At 66.5% G+C, this 27,644-nt stretch overlaps 8 protein-coding genes across 8 annotated transcripts; 3 read left to right on the forward strand and 5 right to left on the reverse strand.

The window, feature by feature from the left end:
• Positions 1 to 47: 47 nt before the first annotated feature.
• Positions 48 to 1,697, forward strand: PANK1 (pantothenate kinase; the record flags this gene model as incomplete). Its single annotated transcript, XM_005784361.1, has 2 exons — positions 48 to 839; positions 1,039 to 1,697. The coding sequence occupies 2 exons, from the start codon at positions 48 to 50 to the stop codon at positions 1,648 to 1,650; spliced, it is 1,404 nt and encodes a 467-aa protein (XP_005784418.1). The 3' UTR covers positions 1,651 to 1,697.
• A 1,962-nt stretch (positions 1,698 to 3,659) lies between these two features.
• On the forward strand, positions 3,660 to 4,950 carry EMIHUDRAFT_202507 (hypothetical protein; the record flags this gene model as incomplete). Its single annotated transcript, XM_005784362.1, has 3 exons — positions 3,660 to 3,681; positions 3,768 to 4,548; positions 4,623 to 4,950. 3 exons carry the CDS (start codon positions 3,660 to 3,662, stop codon positions 4,948 to 4,950), a joined length of 1,131 nt encoding a protein of 376 aa, XP_005784419.1.
• Positions 4,951 to 5,234: 284 nt separating this feature from the next.
• On the reverse strand, positions 5,235 to 6,068 carry EMIHUDRAFT_202508 (hypothetical protein; the record flags this gene model as incomplete). The annotated part of the gene is made up of 1 exon (XM_005784363.1): positions 5,235 to 6,068. One exon carries the CDS (start codon positions 6,066 to 6,068, stop codon positions 5,235 to 5,237), a length of 834 nt encoding a protein of 277 aa, XP_005784420.1.
• A 1,208-nt stretch (positions 6,069 to 7,276) lies between these two features.
• EMIHUDRAFT_202509 (hypothetical protein) lies at positions 7,277 to 8,044 on the reverse strand (the record flags this gene model as incomplete). Its single annotated transcript, XM_005784364.1, has 1 exon — positions 7,277 to 8,044. The coding sequence occupies one exon, from the start codon at positions 8,042 to 8,044 to the stop codon at positions 7,277 to 7,279; it is 768 nt and encodes a 255-aa protein (XP_005784421.1).
• A 1,492-nt stretch (positions 8,045 to 9,536) lies between these two features.
• On the forward strand, positions 9,537 to 10,202 carry EMIHUDRAFT_202511 (hypothetical protein; the record flags this gene model as incomplete). Its single annotated transcript, XM_005784365.1, has 2 exons — positions 9,537 to 10,005; positions 10,162 to 10,202. The coding sequence occupies 2 exons, from the start codon at positions 9,537 to 9,539 to the stop codon at positions 10,200 to 10,202; spliced, it is 510 nt and encodes a 169-aa protein (XP_005784422.1).
• Positions 10,203 to 11,799: 1,597 nt separating this feature from the next.
• EMIHUDRAFT_352537 (hypothetical protein) lies at positions 11,800 to 15,927 on the reverse strand. The gene is made up of 12 exons (XM_005784366.1): positions 15,124 to 15,927; positions 14,926 to 14,969; positions 14,637 to 14,836; positions 14,397 to 14,484; positions 13,828 to 14,214; positions 13,708 to 13,751; positions 13,556 to 13,625; positions 13,424 to 13,465; positions 13,117 to 13,341; positions 12,879 to 12,902; positions 12,532 to 12,610; positions 11,800 to 12,466 (listed from the first exon to the last, which is right to left on the reverse strand). The coding sequence occupies exons 1-12, from the start codon at positions 15,911 to 15,913 to the stop codon at positions 12,390 to 12,392; spliced, it is 2,070 nt and encodes a 689-aa protein (XP_005784423.1). The 5' UTR covers positions 15,914 to 15,927; the 3' UTR covers positions 11,800 to 12,389.
• An 8,203-nt stretch (positions 15,928 to 24,130) lies between these two features.
• EMIHUDRAFT_202515 (hypothetical protein) lies at positions 24,131 to 24,964 on the reverse strand (the record flags this gene model as incomplete). The annotated part of the gene is made up of 1 exon (XM_005784367.1): positions 24,131 to 24,964. One exon carries the CDS (start codon positions 24,962 to 24,964, stop codon positions 24,131 to 24,133), a length of 834 nt encoding a protein of 277 aa, XP_005784424.1.
• Positions 24,965 to 25,857: 893 nt separating this feature from the next.
• Positions 25,858 to 27,408, reverse strand: EMIHUDRAFT_99001 (N-glycosylase/DNA lyase; the record flags this gene model as incomplete). Its single annotated transcript, XM_005784368.1, has 3 exons — positions 25,858 to 25,997; positions 26,296 to 26,482; positions 26,671 to 27,408. The coding sequence occupies 3 exons, from the start codon at positions 27,406 to 27,408 to the stop codon at positions 25,858 to 25,860; spliced, it is 1,065 nt and encodes a 354-aa protein (XP_005784425.1).
• Between the last annotated feature and the right edge of the window lie 236 nt (positions 27,409 to 27,644).

Below are 27,644 nucleotides of genomic sequence, written 5' to 3' on the forward strand. Positions count from 1 at the left end.
TCGCGCCCAAAGGGACGTTGGTCGCGCCCTCCCGAAAGCCCTCGACGATGCGCGCCACGGCGATCGTCGCGGTAGCCGCCGCCGCGCTCCTCGCACTCTTCGGGTGGCGTCGTCGTCCGCGTCTCGCGCGGCAGCAGCGCCCGCTCATCCCGCGTGCGGCCTTGCAGTGGGCTAAGGTTCGCGCTCGGCGCCACCTGCTCGTGCTGGCCAACCTGCGCGAGGTGGCTGGCACGCTGGGTGTCGACATCGGCGGCACGCTCGCAAAGATGGTCCTGCTCCGCCGTATTCGAGAGGGCGAGAAGCACGAGCGCGTCTCCTTCGGAGCGTGCTTCAACACGCAGCCCTCCCTCTCGTTCGATGTGTATGCGGATGACGGAACCTCGCTCACGCTGCACTTTGTCGCTGCGCCGACGCGCTCGCTGGCAGAGGCGGTCGAGACGCTCCGTAACTGCGACGGCCAGCCCGCCGCGCCGGCCGTGGAGTCAGGTCCGAAGTCGGGTCCGAGGCTGCAGCGGCGCGAGTCTGTGTACAGCTCGGTGAGGCACGTGGTCGCTGCGGGCGGTGGGGCGCACAAGTACGCCGCGCTGTTCGAGGAGGTGCTGCGCGTGCGGCTGGTCCCCTTCGCCGAGCTCGCCGCGCTGGTGGAGGGGCTCCACTTTCTGCGCGCCGTCGGCCCTGCGGACGAGCTGTACGCGCTGCCGGGGCCCAGCCCCGGAGGGGATGGCTCTGGCTCCGCCACAACCTCAGGGGGGGAGGGAGGCGCGAGCGAGGCGGCGGAGGAGCGGGTGGCTTGGGAGGAGGTCGACTTCCCGTACATCGTCGTCAACATTGGCTCCGGCGTCTCGGCGCCTATCTCCCTCGCCTCCTCCCTCGCCTCCCTCCCTCGCCTCCCTCCCTCGCCTCCCTCCCTCGCCCCTCTCCCTCGCCCCTTTCCCCACCTCCCATCACTCGGCCTTCTCTGCCCCGCGCGCCGGCAGGTGCTCCTCCTCGAGCGGGAGGACGTGAACAGCGTCTCTTCACACCTCTAGCTGTGAACAGGTGCTCCTCCTCGAGCGGGAAGGGTGTGAGTCTCCCGGCGAGGGGAGGGGCGTCGCAGCTGGCGGCGCAACCTTCCGCCGCGTCGGAGGGACGGCCTGCGGCGGAGCAACTTTCCTCGGCCTCGGGCGCGCCTTGACTGGCGTGGCCGACTACCACAAGCTGCTCGCCTTGGCCGAGGCGGGAGACGCGTCCCTCGTCGACACGACGGTGGGAGACATCTACGGCGAGAAGGGCTGCGCGGCCCTCGGCTTCCCGCCCTCGATGACCGCGGTCAACTTCGGCGCTCTCGCGCATGGCGGCGAAGCCCCGCTGCCGGCGAAACGGCATCTGGCGGCTGCCGTCCTGCAGCTCGTGGTGCAGGCGTCGGTGCTGCAAGCCATGGCCCACGCCACGCCGCGCGGGGCCGCGGACCGAGTCCTTTTCGTCGGCGGCTTCCTCTCGGACAACCAGCTCGCGAGGCGGCTCGTCGCAAACACAGCCCGCAAACTGGGCGGGCGGGCGCTCTTCTCGAGGCACGCGGACTTCCTCGGCGGGCTCGGCTCCCTCGCCGAGACGCTCCACCGGCGGGCCGAGGGGGTCTCGCAAAGCGCTAGGAGCGACCCACACAGATAGAGAAGTACCACCTTTGTTTCTTTTTGTGTGCTGTGTGCCGGTGCCTTACAGACTTCGGCTCAATGCCGTGCAAGCCCCACCCGACTGACCGGGACACAGGCGTGGGGCGCGTCGCCCGCTTCCGCGCTTGCTCTAGGTGAAACGACGTCTAAAGGACGAAAGAGGGGAATCGGCCCGACGGCGGGCGGAGAAGACGGGCACTGGACCAGAAAGGACTGGGAGAGTGTGAAAGGAGGGAGGGACACGCTGTGCCGGAGAACACGCGGTGGTTCGGACGTGGTTCGGACGTCACCCCCTTCGACGCAGTCGAGTAACTCCCGATCGACGAGAGGAAAGAGTAGAGAGCCTGTGGCTGCTCTTCTAAGCCACGAATGAAGTAGCGGACAGCGTTGCAGGGGCCGTCGGCGATACAGGATACTGTGTCGATGCAGGCGACGGTGGAGAAGCTGGCAGCGCTGATGCCACCGATGAAGGTGACGACGAAAGAGCCGACGACGCTGTAGAGGCTACGGGCGAGGTCGTCGACACGAGCTTCGGCAGAGAGGCCGATGGTGCTATCGGCGCCACCGTCGCGTGGAGCGGCGGCAGAGAGGCCGAGGCCGATGGTGCTATCGGCGCCACCGTTGAGTGGAGCGGCGGCAGAGAGGCCGATGGCGTCATCGGCGCCGTAGTGGAGTCGAGCGGCGGCAGCAACGGGGTCGTCAGCGCAACGGCCGCCGAAAGGAGCAACGGCGAGAGCGACGGCACCGCCGACAGCGGAGCCGTCGGCGAAGCAGCCGACAGCGACAGAGCCGTCGGCAAGTCGAGCGACGGCGAGACGGCCGACAGCGGAGCTATCAATGCTAGGGGAGGAGCTAGATCTTCTTCCATTGCGTCCCGTTGGCACGTTCGTAGTGGCCTTTGATCGGGAAGGTAGGTCGTTGTCGTACGAATCGGGCGAGTGCGGCAGACCAATGCAGTTCCGGTACGGTGCACCTCCTTCTACCATCGTTCGGTTGACGAGGCGGGTCAGCTTTGATGGTGGCGCAAGTGCTGAGGCCAGGCAAAGCGCAATGGACGCCAAGTCGCCGACCCGTTGGAAGGCACGTCGAGGTCGAGGATGGGCGGCCGGGCGATGTTCTCCATATCCAAAGTTTAGGAGGAAACCACCGTGTGACGCGGGTGATGAGGTTCGCTAAGTACACGCACCCATACTCGTTTCGGAGGCAAATCCAAGGGCCCACACGGACGTGTCCTGTTCGTCCATGCACCAGCAGCACGCTGTCGATGGCATCGACGTACTTGTGCGAACCACCCAGTGTTGACTGGCACACCGATGTTTGCCTTGACAGGGAGAGACGGCGGCGGCGCACCGATGTAGATTGGTTGTAAAAAGTCGCCTTGGTCGTAGATGAAGCTGGGGCTTGACCCTTCAGGGGCGAACAAGCTGGCGCCACCCGTCTCTGTGTCGTAGTAGCAGAAAGAAGCGGTCACGCGAATCCACTGACTGCGAGCACCCATGCATGGGCAATCAGGCCGAGGAAAAGCCGGCTCGGTAAGGGTGCCGCTCAGCTGCGCACACATGGGCTTCCGCCAGCTGACGCTCCATCAGCAGCTCCATTGTTACCGCCCGACGAAGAGAGAAAGCTATGTAAAAGTAGAATTCTACGACGACAAGCCCCTCTCACAGCCCCGCGGAGCCAGAACGTCGGCTCGCGAGGTGGGGTGCTAGTATGAGCCCGATACGTCGTAGAGTTCTTGCGCTTCGGCGGTTAGTGGTGCACTAACCTCCGAGAAACCTTCGTTCGGGTCGCTCCTCATCGCAAACCCTGTCAGCAGAGTCCTCCTACGGGAATGTGCGTAAGAGCTACATACACTGAGAGAGAGAGAGACGCTTCGGTGAAGGGGGTGAACCGTGCCATCCTCGATCGCCGTGCAAAGCTCGCTTCCGAGCTCTCACGCACGCCGCGCGTAGGCCCCTATAGGGGCCTACGGCCACCCACCCCGTCTGAGCGCGCAGATGATCGCAAATGAGCTTGGATGCGCTAATTGGTGCGATGCCCGATTCGGGCATTGCGGGTGGATTGAGGACCCAACTAGGTGTGCGTGTGCGGGTTGTGCTTTCTGCCGCTTGGCAGTGTCGGCAGCCGGTGGCGCGCTCGCGAAGCAGTGCCCCACCGAGCTTAGCCGCGCCGTGGCGGCTCAGGCGGCCGGCGCCCCCGCAGAGCCGGCGTCGCAGCATGTGACGCCCGAAATGCAGCCGCGGCCCGGTGAGTACAATTCCGATGTGCTCGGCGGCCTTGACCTTGCCGTCGCCGAGATCTCAAAGAGAAATATGACGGCGACCCTCTGTCTGGGCAACATGTGGCAGTGGAGCGGCGGCTTCGCCGCCTACGTCTTTTGGGCAACTGGCCTCCGGCCTCCTCGAATGACGCCTCACGCGACGGACGAAGACTGGCAAGCGCATCAGAACTACGCGAGCCGCTACTACGAGCTCCCTGAGGCGCAGGAGTTGTGGCAGCGCTTCGTCGCGACTTTGCTCCAACGCTTCAACCGGCACACCGCGCGGACCTACCGCGAGGAGCCAGCAATCCTCGCGTGGCAGCTCGCCAACGAGCCCCGCCCGATCACCCACCGCGACGCGTATCGCAAGTGGATCGTAGCATCGGCCGCCTTCCTGAGACAGCGCGACTGCGGCCACCTCATATCGCTAGGGTCGGAGGGGCCGACACCGTGGCCCAGTTATGTTGGCACAAACCTGGCGAAGGACCACGCAGTGGTCGACTACGTAACGGTCCATGTCTGGCCCCAGAACTGGGGGTGGTTCGACCCGCAGAACGGGGCGGGTCTCGACTCGGCGTGGGCTCTCGCCGAGGTGTACGTGCGTGGCGCACTCACAGAAGCTGAGCGTCTCGACAAGTGCGCCCACACCCCAGCCGGCCCCTCAAGCCCTCGCATCACTGAGCGCATCTGATCCCGTCCGTGACCGACAGGCCTCTCGTGGTCGAGGAATTTGGCCTTGCGCGCGACGCCGGCTCCTACGCCGCTGGCTCCACGACCGCATTGCGCGACATCTTTTACCGCCGCATGTGCAGGCTCATTGCTGGCGGCGGCCGGGCTGCCGCCGGGCTCGGATTTTGGGCGTGGGGCGGCGAAGGCCGGCCAAGCCGACCTCGCTCGGTCTGGAAGGCTGGCGACGCTCTCCTGGGAGACCCGCCGCACGAGCTGCAGGGTTGGTATTCGGTCTATGACACCGACGCATCAACCCTCGTCGTGATAGCCCAGTGTTCGCACATGCTGCAGCAGGCCGCGCACAATTAGAGGGGCGGTGGAAGAGAAGCAGGCCGACATCTCATCAAGACGCATAGAATGTTTAGCGCTGTCAGGGCGGTGTTTTGCGGCACCGAGACAACTGGACATACTACACTACCTCGCGCGCCCGACGGCAGCTGTATTTTTTTCACACACACCACCCCGTCCGGTCTTGCGCCGGCTCATCATGGCCGCTCTCTGGACAGAGGGGCGTCCGTGCGCCTCCGCTGTTTATTTCTCTTGAACGTCCCGGCACAAAGTGTATACACACACAGGCTCCTGCGACGTAACAGTCACCCTGACAAGAGCGTGCGGTGGACAGTGCGGTGGAGAAACTCGGCTGCCCGGACGGGGAAGAGGAGCAACCAGAGCGACCCTGGAAGGGGCCAGATCGGCCGGCAGTGGGCGCTATGGAGCACATGGCTCCGAAACAGGATGTCTCCGGCACCCATGTCATCTGCCACCACAATGTCGCACCCCCGAGCCCCGAGTATCGTCTTGGCCCAACGGCGCCACCCCGGCGTGGTAGGGTCGTACACCTCTCTGAGCAAGTGAATGTCATATCCGCCTGCGCCGCGATACCGCTCCACGGCCGACCGAAATATGGATGTGCCGACAGTGAAGCCATATTCGAGCTGATGCGTGCCGGCATAGTATGCCTCGGTGAGGTTCAGAGCCAGCTCGAGCACCGGGTGCCCCGGCGCGGCTGCGAGAAAGGACTGGAACACGCCAGTCTCCGGTGCGACCTCGATCGCGGTGATCAGCCCATGTTGCTGCCGAGCGAATCTCTGCACAACGTCGACGCCCGGAAGGCATCCCATATCACAGTCCATGTAGAAGCCACCTCGGACGTATAGGTACGCGACACGGCAAATATCGCTCTTGTAAGGCCCGAAAGGCTCGGCGGCAAACGCAGCGGCGAGCGACGGCCGGCCAAGGGCCTCGAGCACCGCGACGCACTGCGTGTCGTTGAGCCACACCAGCGGTACTCCGGTCCTGGCTTGCGAGCTGCCGAGCGTCGCTCGGCCATGGGTTGCGTTGTGGACCGTCGCACAGCCCCACACAGACCGCACCAGTGCGGCCGGCTGCTCCTTGTAGAACTCGCCCCATCCATGCTTCGAGATCATTACAAGTTCCGACGGGATCGGACCTCCTGCCCGACGCGGCTGAGTCGTGATAGCCCCGGGCGAAGCAGCGGACCACTGCGGCCGCTGCACTTGTCCGGTAGTGAGCTGCTGATTTTGGGAGGCCTCGCTTAGCACGAGCGCCGAAAAGCATAGCCCCACCAACACTGCTGTCAGCCCGCGGGCGAGCACGCCCCAATGCCATCGGGAGTGAGAATGACGACCCGCGCGCTCCATGCTCGGTGGCGTCTGGCACGCCCTCTCACTGTGCGGAATGAGGCATGAGATTCTGCTGTCGCCGTCTGCAATGCCCTCCGTGTCGGAATTGCGCCGTTGAGCCCAAGGGATGCCTTGTCTCGACACGAGCTCGGAAGACGGAGGCAAGAAGCTGGGCGATGCACGCATACTGACACTTGCTGGCAAACTGGGCAACGAGGGGCGGCGCGCTGCGCGTTTATCCAGCGTCCTTACCGCATTAGGAGACCACGGATGAAAAACGCGGGGGAACGGCGGCGCTATGCCTAGGTACTCTCATGTGTTTTTAGGTGTATTGGCAAATCAAGACACAGAGCTCACACAGAATCACAGCGGGAGGAAAGCGGCGAGTCGCAATTCCTGGGGTCCTTGTGGCGGGCCACCCTGTCCAGAGAGGCATGGATGCCAATCTGGGGTCTCTCGACCGAGTCTGATTTCGCCTCGCCGCCTCCCGGTGGTAAGGCTGGAGAGCCAAACAAAGCGGCGGAGATGGCGGGGGAGGGCGGGGGATCGAGGAAAGCACGACTCGCACCGACCCTTCACGAACCGAAAGGCTGCACCCGGGGAAGGCACAGTAATCCGGCACGTGTTGGGCGCCCCGTTCCGTCTGGGGCTAGGTCGGCTCAGGGCCCCGTCCACTTCCCTCCCACTTGGCGCGTGAGGATGTGGTGGCGGCGTGCCGTCCTCCCATCCCTCCCTTGGGCTTGGCGCTTGGGTTGTCTGTTTTCTTTCTTTCTTTCTTTCTTTCTTTCTTTTAGGTGCTCTCACTGTGAGCATGGGTTTTCTTCGAGGTTTACGTTCTCTGCTCTACGAAAGCTACCTAGGTCATGGTGGAGGTGAGGCGTTCATGCTCGGCTGTGAAAACCACGGATCACGCTCACTCGAGCCTCTGCCTCTCGAGCCTCTCGAGCAACTCGAAGGAGAGAACGTTTGCCCGCCACGCCGGTTCCGAATGGCTAGAAAGGCGGCTCGACCGGCCACCGCCGCGCCCCGTTCTCGGCCCCCCTTTCCCGCTCCGGGTAGAAGACTTCCATTAGCAGGCTGGCGTTGAGATGTCCACTGGGCACACGGCTCGCCCACTCCTGCAATGCTCGGCGTGTCGCGAACCACTGCGCCAGCTTGGGCGTCGGCAGCTCCACGCTCTGCGAGATGGACTCCAGCTGCCACACGTTTGGCGTCGGGCAGAGCTTGAACGCCGCCGCGAGCCGCTTGAGGGTTTCGATGCTCGCGCCGCTCGCCAGGCGGTACGCGCCACGTTCAGGCTCGGGCGGGTCCCACTCAGGAGGCGTCATCCTGCGTCCTTCCGCCCCGCCCGTCGCGCGGCTGTCGTCCTCGCGTAACTTCCGCTTCTGCGCGGTTCTCGACCCCCCGCCCGGCGATGGGCACTCCTCGGACAAGCCGGCCGGGGCCGAGGCAGACGCGAGCGCCATGAGGGAGACAATCGCTGCGTCATCGGCGGGCTGTGTTTGGCTCACCTTGCGGAGCAACGCGTGCGAGGGGGTAGACTGGGTAGATTGGCCCACCTCGCTGGTCTCACCAGGTTGCAAGGCCCTACCATCCTCGCGGATCGACTCGTCCACTGAACGCGACACGTCGCCGACGTCGCGGGATCTTCCAGAAAGCTTAAGGCTCTCTGGCACCGCGGTGCTCGCATGCGATGCTGAGGAGTCAGTGCGTCTAGCGGAGCGTACGCGCTCTTGGCCGGCCGCAGAGCCCCGCTTCATCGAGAGTTCACGACGCGAATGGACGGCCGTAATAATTGGGCATCATGAATCGCCAGTACGTCGGCGACTCCCCCTTCACATCTCGAGGTCACATCTCGAGGTAGCCTGGTGTGGCAAACGGTGAACGAGCTACGAGTGTAGGGTGTAGGGTTGTTGTTGGCAAATCAAGACACAGAGCTCACACAGAATCACAGCGGGAGGAAAGCGGCGAGTCGCAATTCCTGCAATCTGGGGTCTCTCGACCGAGTCTATGAGCCCTGGCCGCCTCCCGGTGGTGGCAAGGTTAAGCAACCAAGCGACGGAGATGGTGCGGGGGTACGGGTGTTCCAGGGGCGGGGTCACGACACGCACCGACCCTTCACGAACCGAAAGGCTGTGCCCGGCCCGTGAAGCAGAGCGCCGCCTCGGTGAGCTTGCCATCGGCGGAGAAGTCACCATTCGATAGCTTCTGCCCGTAGGTCGCCGCTGCCTGCCGGACACAGGTTTGGAAGGCGCACCGCTCCTCACGGTAGGACGCGAGGCGCTCGGCGGTGGCCATGTACCGCTCCCCTGCAGATCAGAGGCGAGCCTGGCGATGACTCCAACATCGTTGGGCATGAGCAAGGAAGACATATTGCCCGGCCGTTCAGGAAGTCCGTCTCGATTTTGGTTTTTTCCCACAGACCACTCGGGCAACTTTTACGAAAGGCAAAGTTTTGCTTGACCACTCGGGCAGATTCGATTGCATTTTACCACTCGGGCAAACTCGATGAAACGGACGGAAAACGCGTTTGCGACGGCTCGCCGGAGAGCTATGTATGGAGCGGCCGGTGCGCCGCCGCAGCTCACCGATGGAGCCTGCGTCGCGGCTCAATCCACTGACGCAGCAGCACTGCGACACACTCTCCAAGCATGGCCTCTGGCGTTGCGATTGCACAGAGAGCGAGCAATAGGCGCCAAAAGCACAGATCTGTGTGCAGTGGATCTCCATGTCGGTCGCGCCCAGCGAGAGGATAACCGCGGGCATCGGATGCTCGCCCGGACGCGAGCCCACCGTGCGAGTTGCGGACCCGGAGGCGGCCGGCCCAGCTCAGCCCCAGAGAGCCATGCCCAGGGTCAGGCATAAAAGGAAGTGTTTTCCGTCTCCGTCCGAGAGCCAAAACCTCTGTCTGGGTTAGTTTGCGCGACATTCCCGGGGGCTATCACTCGCTGAAGCTGAACCCGTTCAACGAGGCTGCTTGGGCCATATTTGCGCACGCGGGGCCTGAGTGAAGCGAGCGACGGCAACTGCAATGTCCAATGATCCATCCGTCCGGCCTCCCTGACTGACCTGACAGGTGTTTGTTTGTCTGACTGACTGACTGATGCATTTTGGACTTTTATTGAATAGCCCCTCTGGGTTTGCGCAACATTCTCGGCCGGAGGCCTATGCCATTCAACGAGGCTGCCTGGGAATCTCAGCGCGAGGCTGTGATGCTCAAAAAAGAGAAAACGGAGCGGCCTTAACGAGGCAATGCAGAACGCGTCCGCGTCGCTTTCGCAGCAGCGTCTCGAGTGGCTGACGCGGCTGAGCACGCCGCGTGGGCGGAGCGCTAAGGCGCTGAGCACTGCTGAGTGGGATGCGGCCGAGGGCCTTGCGCGTGTTCTGCGTGGGAAGGGCAACCTCTCGGCGCTCGGCCTGTTTCGGTCAGGCCAGCAATGGCTGCGCGTCGAGGAGGTTATGTGCCTGGTTGACGAGGGATCGCTGCTGCTACTGCGCGACGGCCAGCCGCTCTCTGTGCACGCGGCGCGTGTGATGCTGCTTGGCCCGCAGCCGGGCACCGCGTTCGAAGGCGCTGCGGCGGCGAAGCGCGAGCTCAGCATCAGCACCTTCGCTGCCCTCCACCGCAGCGGCTACGTGTGCCGGCCACCGGCGCCGCTCGCGGACGACGACGCCTATCGCCGCGCCGGCTCGCCGACACTATTTGCCGTCTATGAGCGCCGTGGCTTTAGCCGGCGCGCCGCCGAGGCGGGCGCGCCACCCACCTTTCTCGTGGCATGCTTTCATGCGAGCGAGCCTATGCCACCCACGGACGCGCTCAGCGCGCTCGCACGCGCGGTGGCGCCTGCCGCGCTCCGGTGCGCGTGCGCTCAGCAAGGAGAGGCGCTCTTCTTCGATGTGGTGTCTGGCTGCGGGTGAAACCTCGTGTCCCACCTGCACCACGACCAGTTCAGAGTGTGTGTCTCCTCCAACAGCCCGAGAGAGACGCGCCTACGGGGTGCGGAGGATTAGTTGACTGGGGGTTGTGCGCCGGGCCCTCCTGCTCGGCTCCAGCGAGTAGACAAGTGTTACCATTTTAAAGGAATCGCACTCTTTTGGGAAAAAACGAGGACAGCGACAGGGGCTGCGAGCAAGGAAGCCCTGAGCCTAAAAGAAAGACAGAAAACATATTGCAAGCCACGTGTCATTTCCCGCCAAGATTTGCGAAAACAGAGAGGAAGGATCTCTGTACTCTGACCTCTCTCAGCACTGACACTCACACAGCCTGTCACACGGTACACAGAGGGCCGATTCGCGAGCGAGATTGTGGAGAATATCGTGTGCGCACACAAAAGTCAAAACGCGGCGCTGGTAGCGTGGACCTCACATCCATGATCTCACAGTGTGCCGGCAGTCGCCGAGCAGTGTCGCTCGCACAGCACAAGTGACGCTGGAGGGACAGACAGCGAGGGCGCGAGAGCCCATCTCCGCCATCTCGCTGTCATAGCTTGTGGCAGCCGCACAGTAGGCTCTGTGCCATCTGTCGGCCCCAGAGCGAGTGTATAAGACTTTGTATAAGCACAGCGAGCAGAGAGAGGAGCTGCACTCCAGGCTTCGGGAAGAGATGCATGCCACCGCCGCACCGGCGCTGTCCGTGTGTCGAATCTCGAGGTTCGCCGAGCGCGGGCGCAGATTGGAGGGGGTTGTTGCACGAGTATATGGGACACGATGTCTCAAATATGAGGGGTTTTGACTCCTACCAGCTCCTGACGCTATCCCTGGCAGCTCTAATGACCAGGATCAGTAGTGCTACAATAGAGGGTGCCCATACTAGCGCAGGAGCTGCCACACTCGCCCGGACCGTCCCTTTCTGGGTCCGGTTCCGCAGCCCGCGAGAGCCGACAGCGGGGCCGTGCCGCGGGTGCCTACTGCCGAGTGCCACAAACACTGCGCCGTCCCGCCATCACCTACAGGCTGTCTTGTGTGATGGTTGGGATGTCCAAACGCCACCATCTTGGCTCTTGCGACCTCAAACCCGCGAGCTGTATGGGTGGTCCTGACGTCGACAGACGCCCGAGGACCACGGTGAAGCTGAGCTGGAACGAGTCGACAAGTCTCGTCTGAGCCCGTGGCGGTCGCCGGCTGAGTCGCTGTGCACGGACCAGTACCTCAGGCGTCACCTCCGCAGCCTCAGGTCTCACACTCCATCACCTCCGCCGGGACGCCGTCGGTGGCACGCTCGGCGGCGAGTTTGTTGCAGCCCCACAGCGAGCGCGGCGTCGAGCCTAATCGGTCTGGTCGGTCGGCCGCACTCACCGGGTGCCAGGGAGTGCGGCCGACACGCGAGCGGTGCTTCCTGGCAGCGCGCGCCGGCTGTGGGGCTGCAACAAACTCGAGACGCTTTTTTGGGACATTTTCGACGCTTTTGTCCCATATACTCGTGCAACAACCCGAGGATCCACCGTCACACCGACGAGTTCGTTGGACTTTTCACTCCGGACAAACCCGGTAACCACTGCACAGCGGGGACGGTAAAGGGTAATAACTAATTTTCGATCGGTAACGTAGGGGCCGTGCGGGCGGTCGAGACTAGAGAGCCGTAGTGTCTGACTTACTTATTGTCTGACTAGCCGAGGCCAACCAACCTGCAACCAACGAGTCACTGCCCGACCGAGCTGTGACGCACGGGCGGGGGTGAGCCGCGCCGCCCGCGGTACCGAAGCGGGGTCACATCGCCCGTGTCCGGTTATCCTATCCTGATCCGCGCGTATATCTCATCTCCCGACAGTCCCCCTCTCACGTCTCGGGTGGTCGTCTTCGAGACTCCGATCGCGAGACTCACACGCGTCCCTGCCCCGCTAGTGTGGGAAGCACGCAGCAACGCTCTCCCAGACGCCCCCTTCCGCCCCGCCCTCTGCCTCAGCTCTCTCCCACCTCCCTCGCCCTTTCAGAGTCGCTCTACAAGAGCGCCGACCCCAAGCCGAACCACGAGTCGAGCCACCGAGTAGTAGCCCCCATGGTCGCGCGGTGAAGAAGCCGAGGGTGAGCCCCCGCCTGCCTGGCAGCGGCCTGGGCGCCTCTCCTCCCCTCGACTCCTCCCCTCAGTGGGCACCTCAGTGGGTCGACTCAGTGGGCAGCGCTCGAGTTTGCGCCGTACGCGCAAGCCGCGCCCTCGTGCGACCCCTCGCCTCCGATCGCGATGCCTATGGGTGTCGCTTCTTCTTGAAGCGTCGCTAACAACCAACTACCTCGCCTCCGGACGCGACGCCTGCAGACTTGACTGCCATCGCCGCCATGAAGCCCATCAGCGTCGCTAGCCCGACCACGTCCCCTCCGAGCTCGCACGCCTGATTAATTGATTAATTGATTAATTAATTAATGAAGCCCGACCACGTCCCCTCCGAGCTCGCACGCCTAATTAATTGATTAATTGATTAATTAATTAATGAAGCCCGACCACGTCCCCTCCGAGCTCGCACGCCTAATTAATTGATTAATTGATTAATTAATTAATGAAGCCCGACCACGTCCCCTCCGAGCTCGCACGCCTAATTAATTGATTAATTGATTAATTAATTAATGAAGCCCGACCACGTCATCTCCGGGCTCGCACGCCTCGGGCAGGAGCGTGTTCGACACCTGGCAGCATTACAGAGGGGGGCGGGGCGGCGGCTGGCTCAGCGGAGGGCGTGGCGTGGAGGCAGTGCGGGTCCGCGGTGCGGGCGCCCCTCGCCACCAATACCAATGCAAAGGCTGCAGCGGGCCCCCCTTCTCGCCACCAAAGGCTGCAGCGGGCGCACCCCTCTCTCGGCTGCGCGTCTCGGGCTCTCGGCTGCGAGTCTAGGCCGCGCGCCATGGCGATTGTCGCGCCGCCGCACAAGCCGACGATGGTGGCGAAGCCATACGCGGCGGCCAGCTCCTCAGCCTCGTTGGTGGGGGGTGCGAAGGCTGCCGAGCCGACGATTGCTCCGGCGCCGGTGCCGCAGAACATGGTGAGCCACATCGCCCAGATCTTCCAGGTCGGCATGCCGCACGCCTTGAGTGTGCCGCTGGCGGACATCGCCTCCGGCAGGTTGGCCTGCGGGCGAGGGGCAGGGCAAGGGGCGGCGTCAACCCTTTCAGTCGCCCTTCCCCCGGGGGTTGGAAGGGGGGCTGGCTGCCAGCGCGACAGCGGCCACAAAGCCGACGAGAGACGGGTACGCCTGGTGAGGGCCGCAGAGCTGGTGAGTCGCTGCGGTGAGCTAAGCCACGTATGGGAGAGGGGAGAGGGAGGGGGGGAAGTGCGTGTGCGCCTCCGGAGTGAGGTTGGCGAGCATTCCAATCACCAGCGACTCCGGGATCCCGTCCGCCAGCATGCCGCACCTGTCGGGAGGGGGGGGGGGGGGGGGGTGGGTGAACACCTTGAGGTCTCCGTCTTGGCGCCGCCCACACCCCCCCGGCACACCAGATGACGAGGGCGGCAGTCTTGCCGTGCGCGGCGTGGTCCACCTGTGGGAAAAGGGTCCGAGAAGGGTCCGAGAAGGGTCCGTGATGTCTTGCCGCCTGCGGCCTCCCTGCTCCACACCTCGGCCCGCAGCTCGTCGGTGAGGCTGGCTGCCGTGCCGCCCTCGGCAATCACGGAGGCGACGGCGACGGCGTCGCGCTGCTTGGGCTTGAAGGAGAGGAAGGTGTTTGCGCGCGAGAGGAAGAAGGAGGTTGGCCGCTTGTGCAGCGAGGCGGACGAGCCGCCCGGCTGGCCTCCGTCGGCGAGGTTGGTCCTCGAGTTTGAGCGCGAGAGGCCGAGCTTGCTCGGAAGGGAGAAGAGGCCGGAGGCCGCGCGCGAGCCGAGGTTGGAGCCGCCGTCCTGCGACCCGCCCGCCGCCGCGCCCCACGCCTCGACCGTCCTCCAGCCGAGTGCAGCGAAGGCCTCGCCCTTGCCTGCCCCTCCCTCGAGCTCGTCCGCCTCTGCCGCCTGCCGGGAAGGGTCCGGGAAAGGGTCCGGGGAGGGTCCGGGAAGGGTCCGGGAAGGGTCCGGGAAGGGGCAGAGGGGTGTGCTCTGTCTCCCGCGTGCGAGACTCTTCCGCCTCGAAGCAAGTCAACTCTCTCTACGCGCTCTACTCGTACACCCACTAGGCTGCCAAGTACTCTGCCCGCCTCGAGCAAGTCGACGGCGCTCGGGCGGCGCAGGCCGGGGCCGGTGCCGCTCTCGGTGCCGCCGGCCGAGGCGGCGGGCGGCTCGTCCCTGCGCCATCGAGGGAGGGGGGAGGAGGGGAGGGAGGTGTGGTGGGTCGGTGCCGGGGGGGGAAGAGAGGGAAGGGTGAGTATGAGTGGGAGGGCGAGGCGATGAGCGGGGAGAAGGGCATGGAGGTGCAGGGACGGGGCGGGGGGGTGCGCCGTGGTGCAGACGAGACGAGGCGCGCCAGGAAGGCGCCTGCCACACCGAACGGGCCGAGCAGATGGCACTGCGGCCCGCGCCCCGCCGCCCCGGCAACCTCCGCCGCCCAAGCCTCCGCCTCGGCGGCCGGGTCGGCCAGGGCAGGCCTCGGGGCGATGCCGAGCGCGTGTGCGATGTCCTCGTGCGGCAAGTGCAGCGCCTGCGGGCACAAGGAGGAGGGTCGGGGAGGGGAGGCTTCTCGAGAGTGGAGAGAGGTGCGCAAGGAGGAGGGTCGGGGAGGCGCAACGCCTTGCCGGTCGTCAGCACGCTCGCCGTCAGCGGGAGAGGCGCACCTGGCGGTGTCGGGGAGTCCTTCCCGTCTGCGCGAGAGAGGGAGGAGGGGGAGAGGGGAGGGGAGGGGGGGAGGGGAGGCGGGAGGGGAGGGGAGGGGGAGAGGGGATGGGAGGGCGAGGCGGGAGGGGAGGGGGAGGGGGAGGGGGAGGGCGCCCAGTCCGAGCAGGACCGCGTCGCCGAAGATGCCATCCTTTGGCACGACGTACTTGACCGTGCGAGCGGCCGGGACAGCGTCCGGAGGGTCAGCCACGTCGGCGATCTGCACGCGCGATGCCGACGAGAGGGCGACGGGCGAGGGGGACCGGGCGGTGACGTGGGAGGGGGCGAAGGTCTTGCCGCCGCCGCCGTCGTCGTCGGTGGGAGCCGCGTCGGTCGTGTCGTCGGCCGGGAGCTCGACCAGGGCGGCGCCTGACGCGACAAAGTAAAGGCCCGCCTGCGCCGCGCCGCGCCGGAGGAGAGGCTGCCCGCTGCGCCACGGCTCCTTCTCCATCTTGTCGGCGAGCTTGCGCAGCACCGGCTCGGAGAGCGGGGCGAAGGCGGGCACCCGCTTGAGGAGGCGGACTGCCTTGCGCCGCTGGACTCGCTTGAGGAGGGACATGGCGCCCTGTGCCGTGTTGAGGCGCCGGAGGAAGCCGCCACCCTCGTTCAGCACCTTGTTGAGGCTGGCGAACATGAGACCGCCAACGATACCCATCCCGATGCCGTAAAAGGTGATCTTGACCCCGTTGTTGTCGGACGGGTCTCCGGGGGCTTTGGCCTGCTCGTGCAGCAGCTCTCCAAAGAGCTCGATCGTGACAGCCTGGATGAGCGCGCCGCCGCCAAAGGACATCAGAACGGCGCGAGTCGTGGGTCCCGGCAGCCTCACAAGCCCGACGGCGCAGCCGAGGAGGACGGAGCACGAGGAAAGGAGGCCCCAGCCAAAGGCTTGCACGGTGACCGACATCGAAAGGCGAGCGATGGAAGGCCAAGGTTCACCGAGACGCCGGCTTCACATAAACGCACAACCCGGCCCCGAAATCCCACACTCCCGCGACGGCACGACTGGCATCCGTGGCGTGGGGCTCGCCTTCGAAAAGTCGGGCATGGCTCTCCCCGCAACTCTATCGCTAACACGCGCGCACCACCGAGACTGTGGTGGGCGCGCTGCGGTCGCACGTCTACCTCCGTCATAGTGCCACGACGTGCGGCCTAGAATTAGCACACGCGCCTCTGCTGGCATACACTCATACATTGGATTGTCATCACCTGTGAGTGCGAGATAGGGCTAGCCGTAGGCAGCTAGCCTCTGAGGAGGGCGTCCATAGACACCTCACTAGACCCCACACACGGTCTCGTCCGTGCCCCGCCGGCCGGAGAGATTGCTGGAGGTAGAGCAAGCCTGCTCTAGCCTCGCATGTCACTTCCTGTTGTCTGTTGTTTGTTGTGCCCTTGTTTGTTCTCTTGGCACCTTGGAGTGCTGGGGGGGGCGACAGGGAGGATGTGGCCTTGAGTTATGTGTACGCCTACTCAGGGTGTGTGGCAGCCAGCTGGCTGTGTGTCTTGTGAGCCTGTTTGTGTCTGTGTGTCGCTCGTGCGTGTCGTCATCATCTGTCTAGCGTCCACCCATACCGCGTTGGTGTCCAGTCCGAGCCTGGCTGTTCTTCACCTTTCTACCTACCTACCTCCCCCACAGTGACAGTCAGACATGCAACACGGGGTCCCAGCCGGCTTCACACAAAAACACAACCCCGGACCCAAGACGCACAAGCAAGCACAGACAGTCGAAAAGGGAAAGACAGCAACGACAGTCAGAAGCCAGCGCTGGGTACCAGGAAGGCGAATGCGATGACGGTCTCTAGTGTGAGCCTCAGCTAGTGAGCCGGCTTCACAGAAAAACACAACCCCGGGCCCAACCCAAGACGCCGGCTTCACAAACACACACAACCCGCCCGGACCCAAGACACACACAAAGACAACCCCGCACCCAACGGCTTCACTCTTCACAGTAGGGAAGAAATCACGTCTCTCACAGTGATTTGGGCTCGGCAGCTTGTCAGACAGTAGGGTGATAAGAGACACATTCACATAAACGCAGAACCCCGGGCCCGAAAGGATCTGTGCTCGAAACGAGAGTGGATCTGAGCAGCGACATGACTTGGAGGCAAATGATCGGAACAAAATGATCGGGATGGGAGTCAGAAATGTGGTCCTTGCGCGAGGAGAGCTCGATAAAACTCGAGGGGCCAAAATATGCCGAGAGGAGGGCGGAGTTACGCAGAGAGGCGAGGCGCCCGAGCCCTCTTGCCTATCACCCGAGCTCGGGGGGGCGGCGAGCCCTCCTGGACCCCACCACCCCTCCCGCCTCGCCCAGCCCTCCTGACCCCTCCCTCCCGGAATCCCGATGGACCGCTCCACCCTCCCAGCGCGCTAGCCCTATGGGACCCTGTGGAGCCCTCCCGACGCCGATCCGACGGGGGGGACCCCTCCAGCCCTGTGGGCTGGCGAGCCCTCCGGTCGGAGGGGTGGAAGCGGGAGGGCTCGAGGACGGACCTCTCTCGCTCCGGGAGGGTGGAGGGGTGGAGGGTGGAGGGGTGGAGGGGTGGTTGAGCCCTCTAGCTCTATCGATATAGCCCTACCCCTCCCGCCGTTTTAGGGCTTGCTGACCCGCTATGCATCAAGCTGCTGTACGGCCCCGGCATCGCCTCCCCTGGCTTAGCTAGAGTGAGAGATATTGTGCACATGGTTAGTCTCTACAATATATACACTGACACTTTACCTCCCACCCAGAGCTCGTCCCGGTCCGCCACGGCCATCCTCGGCCTCCGGAGGGCCCCCGGCCGCGGCGCGGTGCGGCGGCGTCACAAATCCGACCACAGAGCACCGGGACGCGGTCGGGCGATCTGAGACCCAACAAGCGTGCATTGCCCATCCAGGGCTATCACCTGGACCTATCAACTATCAACAGGCGCTGCGGCGCCGTGCTCAGGAGCTGCGCTTCACAGCTTTCGTACGGCAGCTGCGCTCTATATAATGTCGTCTCCGGCCTCGCTCGACCCGGACACCTACGCGACGGTGATCTCGAAGCTCTCTACCTCGGACGTGCTCGCGTGCGCGCAGGTGTGCACCAGGCTGCGCGAGCTGTGCGTGGCGTCGCTTCAGAGCTCGCACGCAGTCGAGGAGCGCGGCACCGGCATCACTGGCGGCGCTCTGCGGTGGCTCGCGCTGCGTCGGCTGCGCGGCGTCACGCGCATCGAACTCGTCGACTGCGGCGAGCTCACCAAGGCGAGCATCACCAGCGCGGTGGCGGGGTGCGACTCGCTGGCTTCCCTGTCCGCGCTCCGCGTCGGGCCTGGCTCGTGGGCGCTCGGGCACATCGAGAGGCTTCTCGCTGTGGCGCCGCCGAGCCTGGCGAGCGTGCGCCTCGACGTTCTGCTCGAGATGAAGAAGGACCTGCACGAGGGGTCGCACTTGCTCGCCGCCCTCGCCCGGCCGTCGCTTCGCGTCGAGAAGCTGACCCTCGTCTCGGACAACGTCTCGCGGGCCGCGGCCCCGAGCGATGCGAGCGGGGCTGAGGCCGCCACGGCCGCCCTGGCGGCGCTCGACGTCGGAAGCGACGGCGACGACGACGCGGCCGAGGAGGGCGCCGAGGGCGCGCCGTGTGCCCTCGGGCGGCTGTGCGCGGCCCTGCTGGCCGGCGGGGGCGTGGAGGAGCTCGACGCGTCGTCAGGGGCGCTCGACCTGCCCGGCGCCGCCTCGCGCCTCCTCGCGCCCCTCCTGACCGCGCGGGGCTGCCTCCTCCGCCGCCTCTCCGCCCGCCACCTCGACCGGCGCAGCGTGCGCACGCTCGCGCGCGCGCTGCGCTCGAACGGCTCGCTCGACTCCCTCAACCTCTCGTCGAACATGGTGTACGGCAGGGCCGCGTCGGACTTCGCGGCCGCCCTCGCCGGCCACGCCTCACTGACAGCCCTCGACCTCGACCACAATCCGCTCCTCGATGGGGGCGGCGCCGCCGTCGCCGCCGTGCTGCCCAGCACGCCGATCCGGTCGCTCTCGCTCTGCTTCACCGGCGTCGGCGACGCCGCTTGCGACGCCCTCGCCCTCGCGCTGGCGGGCGACTGCCGCTTGCGCTCCCTCCGCCTGAGCGGCAACCGGATCACCTCTTCCGGCGCAACCTCCCTCGCCGCCTCCCTCGGCAAGCTCGCCCACCTCGACCTGACTGCGAACGTTCGCCTCGACGGCGCCGCCACCGCCGCCCTCGCCATAGCGCTTCCCGCCTCCGCGCTCCGCTCGCTGCGGCTGTCGGGCTGCAACGTGGACAGGAAGGCGTGCAGTCGGCTCGCGGCGGCGCTCCCCCTCTCGCGCCTCGCCCGCCTCGACCTGAGCTCGAACCACTTCTCCGACGGCGGAAGCGACGAGCTCGCCTGGGTGCTCGGCGGGTGCGGCTCGCTCACGGCGCTCTCGCTCGCGGACTGCAACATTGGGGACGAGGGCGCCGACGAACTTCTCGAGGCGCTCGCCGACGCCGACGCGCCCCCCTCGGTCCGCAGCATCGACCTGCGCTGGAACAAGCTCGGGAGCACGCACCAGGGCGGGCGGGGCGTCAGCGGCGACCCGCGGGCGGACGCGAGCAGCCAGAAGCAAAGGACCGCCGCAGAGCGGCAAACCGAACACCTGGAGCACACGTGGCAGCAGGCCAAGGCGGCGGGCAAGCCGCAGAAGGTCTACGTGCCAAAGTGGCAGCGCGAGGCGCGCAAGGCCGCGGGCGGAGGCGGGGGCACGGGGCCGTCGGCCGTGGGCTGAGAGAGAAAGCGGATACAAAACCAGAACAGAAGCCACTCTCAGAACTTCACAAATTACTTCGTATGTTACAGTTCCGTAGGTGCCGGGGTGGTGTGGGAAGGCTACGTACCACCGAGACTGCAAGTAGCCCGAACCCAGGAGCTGTGTCCCATGCTCGGGGCTCATGGTTGTTGAAGCAGGGTCAGAATCCAGCAGCGCCTACGACAGTGCTGATTCGCACATCTCCGAATATTCCGAGGTGCACGAGTCGGACGTGGAAACAGCAGGAGCGGCAGCGCCGATGGCACAGCAGCTGGAAGAGGCGCTGACAATTTCCAGCTGCGATCCGACCGGGTCTACGAAGCTCGACGCAAACATCAACGAGACATTGTATTTTATGCAAGAATTCCAAACCGGCGGAAGTAAGGCGGAGGAGGCGGCTGAGGCGCCGGCTACTGCAGAGGAAGAGGCTGAGGGTCCGGCCACGCCGGCTGCTGCAGAGGAAGAGGCTGAGGCACCGGCCACGCCGGCTGCTGCAGAGGCAGAGGCACCGGCACGGGCTGCTGCCGCCCCGGCGGAGGGTCTCTCGAACGCCGAATTCCGCCGGTTCCTCCTCGCCCGCCCAAAGGGGCCAGCCCAGCCCGGCGAGCCGCCTGCACACGGCGAGTCGGCGGCGGCGAGTGTTTCCGGCTCGGAGCCGCCGCCCGCGCCGCTCCCGCCGCTCGAGTCGCCTCTCCGCGGGTATGCGCTCGACTCCTCCCACCTGCGCGCGGGCGGTGGCGTGAGTCGCCGGGCGGCGCTCAACCCTCTGGCGGACTGCTGGTCCCGCACGGACGCGCTGCCGAAGCTCTGCCTCCAGTTTGCAACCACCGGCCGGTGCGGCGTGCGGGGAGGGCAGTGCCGGTACTCGCACGCGGTGCAAGGCCAGCCGGAGGCCCTCCTCCACGCGGAGATCCGGCGGTCGGCCAACCGGCGCGGCGAGGCGGACGGGTGCGGCTGCGGCGACTTTGTGCCCCTCTCGCTCGGCAGAGCGGTGCTCAGCGCTCGCCCCCCGCCCGCGAGCGAGGAGGAGGAGGAGGCGGCGGTGGAGGAGGCCCTTTCGCTCGCGAGGCGGGCGCGCGAGGAGACGGGCGCACACAACCTCGAGGCGGCGCAGGCGAGCGCCGCGCTGCTGGCGCTGCTGGCGGAGCGGTACCAGCGGCCGGGCAGCGCCCCGCCCTCGCGGCGGCTGCGCAAGGGGCTGCTGCGGACCGCCGCGCTGCTGCACCGGGGAGGGCTAAAGTGCGACACGTGCGGGCGAGCCTTCGACGCCTGCTGCTTCTGGAGCCTGACTGCGCGGGTCGAGGTTGCGGCCGGCGGCCGGCGGCTGCTCTGCTGCGCGTCTTGCGCGAGGCGCGAGGGATTCTGGGACGTTGGCGATGGCGCGAGCAAGCTGTCGCGCGAGGCGCGCCTCTCTTGCTCCAGACCTGCCTCTCTCCCCACGCCTGCCCCTGCTCACACACACACACACACACACACACACACACACACACACACACACACACACACACACACACACACACACACACACACACACACACACTCCCTCTCTCGCGTGCAAGGCGTGCCACTTCTTCACATCTCTTCACATCTCTTCGTATCCCTTCATATCTCAGCATACCTGTGCAAGGCGTGCCACTTCTTCGCCGCCGGCGCGTGCCGCGAGGGAAGCCGCTGCCGCTTCGTTCATGTCGGCGCGCCGCCAAAGGCGCCGCTCGGCGCGTCCACCTACGAGCCGCGCCCGGGGCCGTCGCGCGTGAGCGTCGCGCGTGTGCCGCGCATGCGTTGGTCGCTCTCGCCGCACGGTGTGGCTGCGGTCCTGCCGGCGCAGCCGTGGGGCCTCGTCGTCTCGAGGGAAGGGTCCGCCCTGATTCGCCTCCCTGAGGGGTTGCTGCTCGCTGTGGACGGGGTCTGGTTCAGGGACGGAGCGCGGCTGGTCGAGTGGCTCTGCCAGGGCGGCGAGGAGGAGGTGCGGGTCGAGTACTACGCGCCGGAGGGAGCCTCTCAGCTTGCAGCAGCCTCCCTCTTCTCCTCGCAAGCTTCGCCGCCGGCCGCCTCCGCCTCCTCCGCCGCCTCCTCCCCGCCGGCAGGAGGCGGCTGGAACGCAGAGGCGGACATCGCCCGCCGCAAGCTTCTCTGCGCCTCCGCGCCTTCCCTCTGCACCTTCTCCGAGCCTCCCCCCGTAGGACCTCGCCCGGCGCAAGCAGGAGGTCTGCGGCGAGCTGCTCCGGAGCGCGACCTGCTGCCCGACTCACTCCCCCCTGCGCCGCTACGTCGAGCAAATGGTGCGGCGGGCCCGCGCCGTGTGCGACGGCGGCTGGGCGCCCCTCGTGCTTCGCCCCCTCGCGGCGCGGGCTGGCGTCAGTGGGCGGGGCCTCTCCGCTGAGGAGATGTGTTGACCCGCAGAGCCGGCTGGGTTCAGGCGCTCACCGCCGAGTGCGAGGCGGAGGCTGCGTCGCTCCAGCCGCCCGAGGGGGACGCAGCGCTGCGCCGGGCCATCGTCGAGCGACTCGAGGCGCACGCGCAGACCGTCGCGCCGGGGAGCAGGCTTCGCGTGTTTGGCTCCTCCAGCTGCGGGCTCAACGCGGCAGGCGCCGACCCGGACATGAAATCTCGGCTCATCTCGGCTCATCTCGGCTCATCTCGGCTCCATCTCGGCTTCATCTCGGCTCCATCTCGGCTCCATCTCGGCTCCATCTCGGCTCATCTCGGCTCATCTCGGCTCATCTCGGCTTCATCTCGGCTCCATCTCGGCTCCATCTCGGCTTCATCTCGGCTCCATCTCGGGTCATCTCGTGGCAGGCGCCGACCTGGACCTGACGCTCGAGACTCCGAGGGCGATGGGGCACACGGACAAGGCTCCGGCCCGAAGGGCGGGGGCGGGGGGGGCGCGGCTTCCTGCGGAGATCTCGCGGCCCTTGCTGCGCAGGTGCAGCTCGTCGACGGCTTGGCAAGGATCCTCGGCTCGCGCTCCGGCTGGGAGGGCGTCGAGGGCGTGGCGCGGGCGCGAGTCCCGATCGTCAAGTGCGTCGACTCCGACTCGCGCATCCCTGCGGACATCTCGATCGACAACCGCCGCGCGCGCGCCAAGACGGCGCTGCCCGCGTCGTACTCGCCGAGAGCCCGTTGCAGGGCATGTCCGCGCCACGTCCTTGCCGTGCCGGCTAGGCGCTCCTCGCGTCGTACGCGCGGTGCGACCCGCGCGTGAGGACACTCCTCTTCGTGGTCAAGCGGTGGGCCGCCCGCAGGGCCATCAACGACCCGCGCGCGAGCTTCCCGAACAGCTACACCTGGTGCCAGCTGCTGATCGCCTACCTGCAGCTCTGCTCCCCGCCCGTCCTCCCCTCCCTCACCTCCCTCGCCGGCGGGGAATGGTCCGACGCCTGGTCGGCAGACCCGCTCCTCGTCCTGCCCGGCCTCGACGAAGGCGGAGACGGAGGCGGCGAGGGCGAGCCGGAGCGAGCGGCGCACGAGCTGAGGCGCGACCACGCCGCCGTCCTCGAGGCGGCGGCGGCGGTGGCGGCGGCGTCGCGCACCTCGCAGGACGTCGGCAGCCTGCTCTCCGGTTTCTTCCACTTCTGGGCGGACTGGCTCGGCGAAGGCGGCTCGGGCAGAGGCGGCGCGCTGGCGCAGTGGTGGGTGGTCTGCACGCGGATCGGCGCGCCGCTGCAGCAGGCGGACAAGGCGTGGCCCGAGGGGGCGGCGGGGAGGGAGTGGCACCTCTTCCCGATCGAGGACCCGGTCGACGAGGACCACGACCTCGGCCGCGTCCTCACGCCGCGCTCGCTCGCCGTGCTCAAGCAGGAGCTGAGCCGGGCGGCGCAGACGCTGGCCGAGGGCGGCACGCTCGAGCAGGTCCTGAGGGAGCACCAGTAGTATCTCGAGCTACGCTCGGCTGTACAGGTATAGACCGTACTCAGTCTTACATTTGTACGCGTTCGGTCGGGGCCAGCTGGCCAGGCGCCTGCGAGGCGGGCCAGCGGCAGTACGTGTTTTTTTTGCGGTGTCGGTGTGTTAGAGTCGTACACGTATCGCCGACGCCCGACGGTATCTAGGTACGTCTACGTACACACCTGTGTACAACTGGTAGTGAAGTCTCGCTCGCTCTTTCACACTCTCAGAGGGCGCCCATGGCAGCGCCGCACTCACACTCACGCGCACTCTCAGAGGACAGAGCTGCAGTGCTCCCCGAGCGCAGCCCCTTGGAGTGTGAAGGCTTCGTAGCCCTCCGGGGTCTACTAGTCGACTACTGAAGATCTGCAGGATTGGACACCTCTGTGTCTAACAAAGACTTAAGTCTATACACTACCGCGAGACCAGCCGCTCCTAGCGATCGCTGGCCCTCTCTAGCGAGATCGCGCGCTCATAGCAACCGAGGAAAGAGACCACATTCCATCGGGTCGCCCGCCTGCAGCCCGCCCGTGTACGGCGGGCTGATCTCCCACCGGCGGGGAGCGAAGCGCGCGTCGTCGCCCATCCAGCGTGTCGTGAGCACGCGGCGGCTCCTACTCTCCGAGGCGTTGCCCACCGCGCCGTGCAGCGTCTTCCCGGAGAAGAGGACGCAATCGCCGGGCTGCAGCTGCCAGCCGAGCAGCTCGTGCTCGTGCGGCGCGTCTGCGATGGCGGGCATCGTGGGAAGCTCGTCGCTGCCGTCGTAGTTGCGCTGCGTCTCGAACTTGCGAGGCGCGTAGTAGCCGTGCCTGTGCGAGCCGCGCACAAAGAGCAGCGTCGCGTCGAGCGGCACTGGGTCGACTGGGAACCAGAGCGAGAGCAGCTGGTCGCCGTCGATCGGGTAGTAGGGCTGGTCGTGGTGCCATGGCGTGGGGGAGGCGGCGAGCGGCTCCTTGACCAGGACGTGCTCGTGATAAAAGATGCTCCTCTCGCTCGCCATCACCGCACGCGCCAACGCCTTTGCGGGCGACTCGCGCACAAAGCTCTCGTACTCCGGGATGCGTCGCCAGTTGCAGTAATCGTTCATGAAGCGAGCGCTCGTGGCTCCCAGCGGCAGCGACTCAAAGTGCGGCCCTGGAGAGGCGAGGTTCCGCGCGATGCCGCTTGCCACGGCGTCGACCCAGCCTCGTAGCGCTCCGCGTATGCAGACCGCGCCGTCGCGCTGATACGCGGCAGCAGCGGCTGCAGTGGCGCCCTCGAAGCAGGGCGGGCTGGAGACGAGGTACTGCGCGACTCTTCGAGCCATGTGGGGATGTCAGGCGGCCGGAAGATTTTTTTGGGGGATCGGGATCACAGGTGCGAATCTTAGAAAACTCGCTGGGCACGGGACTGGCGCGCACTGGCACTAACACAGGTACACCAAAAAGAAGACGACATCCGCCCATCGCTGCTTCAGTAGCGGACCTAGGGATCCTAACCCGCCTCTAACATCTCTATAAGGGATCCCTATAACTGGGGCCCCGGGCGGGTCAAAAGTGGCCGCTCCCGGGCCGCCGAGCGTGCTTTTGCCGGGCCGGTTTTCTCCTCGCCGGGACCGCCTCGCGCAAAACGGGCCCGGCACACCCTCCTGCCCGGGCCCGGCTCCCCGGCTGTGAGTGAGCGGGCCGGCCTATGTGCCGCAGACGGGCCCGGGCAGGACGGTTTGCCGGGCCGGTTTTCTCCTCGCCGGGCCCGCCTCGCTCCTCGACCTGCTGATTTGGGCGCTTCGGCCCGGGAGTGGCAAGCCGGGCCCGGCAAAGCGCGCGGGCCGGGCCCGGGAGGGGCAAGCCGGGCCCGGCACGGGCGCGCGGGCCGGGCCCGGCAGGGGCCCGAGCGGCCGGGCCCGGCCGGGCCCGGCGCCCCACTTTGCAAATCGACCCGTTTCCCATCCAATATCTCCCACTCGGCCGCGGAGGCCCCAACTGAGAGCGCTGAGCGGGGCCCGGGGGAGGGGGTCCCTACTGGTCGTGCCCACCCCTCGCGCCTCGCACACCCCCCGGGCGACAGCGGGGGACCCCGCAGCAGCAAAAACCCGCCCCACTTACATCCGGCGGCTTCCTATCGGGAGAAGCCGGCAAAAAAAGTTTTTCCAAGTGCGCCAAGTGCTCACAAATATCCGACCAGGCAACGTTCCATGTCTTGTTGCGCCGGCCCGGTCGCTCAAAAGTAACGAGAGGCCCGTTTCCCCGACGGCGACGAGGCCTCGACCGCTCGGTCCGCCTCGGCGCTCTGTGCCTCCGCCTCGCACCCCGACCTCCGCCGCCGGGCGGCGCGGGTCTCGACTCTGCAGGCGGCTGCCCCTGCGGAGCCGCGAGGGGCCGGGGCGGGGGCGGGCGGCGGGCGGCGCGGCACGGCGTACGTGCGCGGCGGCGACGCAAAGTAGCGCGACCGCTTCCCGGGGGGCGAGGAGGGAGCGGGCTGCGTCGGAAGACGGGCACGGCGAGCCTGCCGCTTGTCTGGACGGAGGGGGGAGCCGCCCCCTCCTCCCGGGCCGCCGCCCTCCTCTGCGGCCGCCGCCGCGGCCGCCACGCGCCGCCGGAAGTCCGCGAGCTCGCCTGACGAGATTAGCCGAGATTAGCCGAGGTTGGACGAGGCGACGCCGCCGGAAGTCTGCGAGCTCGCCCGCGAATAGAGTCATGAAGGCCCACCCAGCGAGGGGTCCAAAGAGGTCGACGAAGCAGGCGCTGATCTGCTCGTAGAGGGCCGGCCCGAAGCTCTTGTCGCGGGCCGCGGGGGGCAGCAGGAAGCGGCGCGCCATCTGCAGGCAGTGCGTGTCGACGGGCACCTGAGTCGCGGCCGAGGGGCGGGGGGTGGAGAGGCGGGGTTGAGGGGCGGGGGAGAGGCACCTCATGCTCACGGCCGGGCGGGCGGGCGGGCGGGCGGGCGGGCGGGGGCAGCGCGCCACGCTGTCTCGCCCGTACGAGAAGAGCAGCACGCAGTCCGCCACCTGTGCACTGTATTCGAGCACGTCACAGGGCTGCGAGGTGCGGCAGAAGAGCAGCGGGCCGCAGCCTTGCGCCCGACGCCGCACAGCGCGACCAGCTCGGCGCGGAGCTCCTCGTCACAGAGCCGCGCGAGGCTGTCGAGCCACGCCTCGCCGCCGCGCTCCTCGAGCTGGCGAGAGAGCTTGTGCAGCCGCGGCGCGCGGTACCCCCACCCCAGCTCCCAGAGCCGCTCCTCCGAGAGCGAGCACAGCTGGGCGACCGACGGGAAGCTGAAGAGGGCAGCGCCCTCGCTGTCGCACCCGAGACGGTTCTCCTCGAAGTTCGCGCATAGTGAGGCGACCATCTGCATGTTGCGCTTGATGTTGTTGTTGGCCGAACCCATGAAGGACACAAGGCTCTCGAGGCGCGACAGCACGCTCACCACGCGCACGCCAGGCAGCGCGGCGGCCGCGTGAAAGAACTGGACCGGTAGCTGCCCGCCGCCCGCCCACGCGCTGGCGGTGACGCCGCGGTCGAGGCTGAGGTGCTCGCGGAGCTGAGCGCGCGCCCGGTCGCTGTCGGCAGGTCCACACACGCGCCAATGCACGGTCGCGTCGTCCTCGCGCAGCTCGTAGATGCAGTCGCTGAGGACTCCAACGTAGATGTTGCCGGCCGCGCTCGGGTGCCAACGGAAGCTCATGCCGGAGAGGAGAGTTGGCGCGAGGCGGAGGGCGTCTGGCGGCACGCAGAGGTCGGACCAGGGCGAGAAGGCGTCAGCCGCTGCCATCAGAGAGCCCAACGATCGACGAGCGTACGAGTACGGCGGGGAGGTGAGATCGCTTTTCTTATTTTTGTTAAGCGCCAAAAGAAAATCGAGACGGGACATACCCCTGGGCCCTGGGGGCGGGGGGGGGGGGGGGGGAGTCTCACCCCAAGCCCAGACATGTTTGATAACGAAAAGGTAGGACTCCGACCTGTTCCGACCTTGATCAGACCGAAGCTGAGTACTGACCTGTTTGTTCC

Source organism: Emiliania huxleyi (assembly GCF_000372725.1).
Source record: "Emiliania huxleyi CCMP1516 chromosome Unknown EMIHUscaffold_17, whole genome shotgun sequence".
NCBI lineage: Eukaryota > Haptophyta > Isochrysidales > Noelaerhabdaceae > Emiliania > Emiliania huxleyi.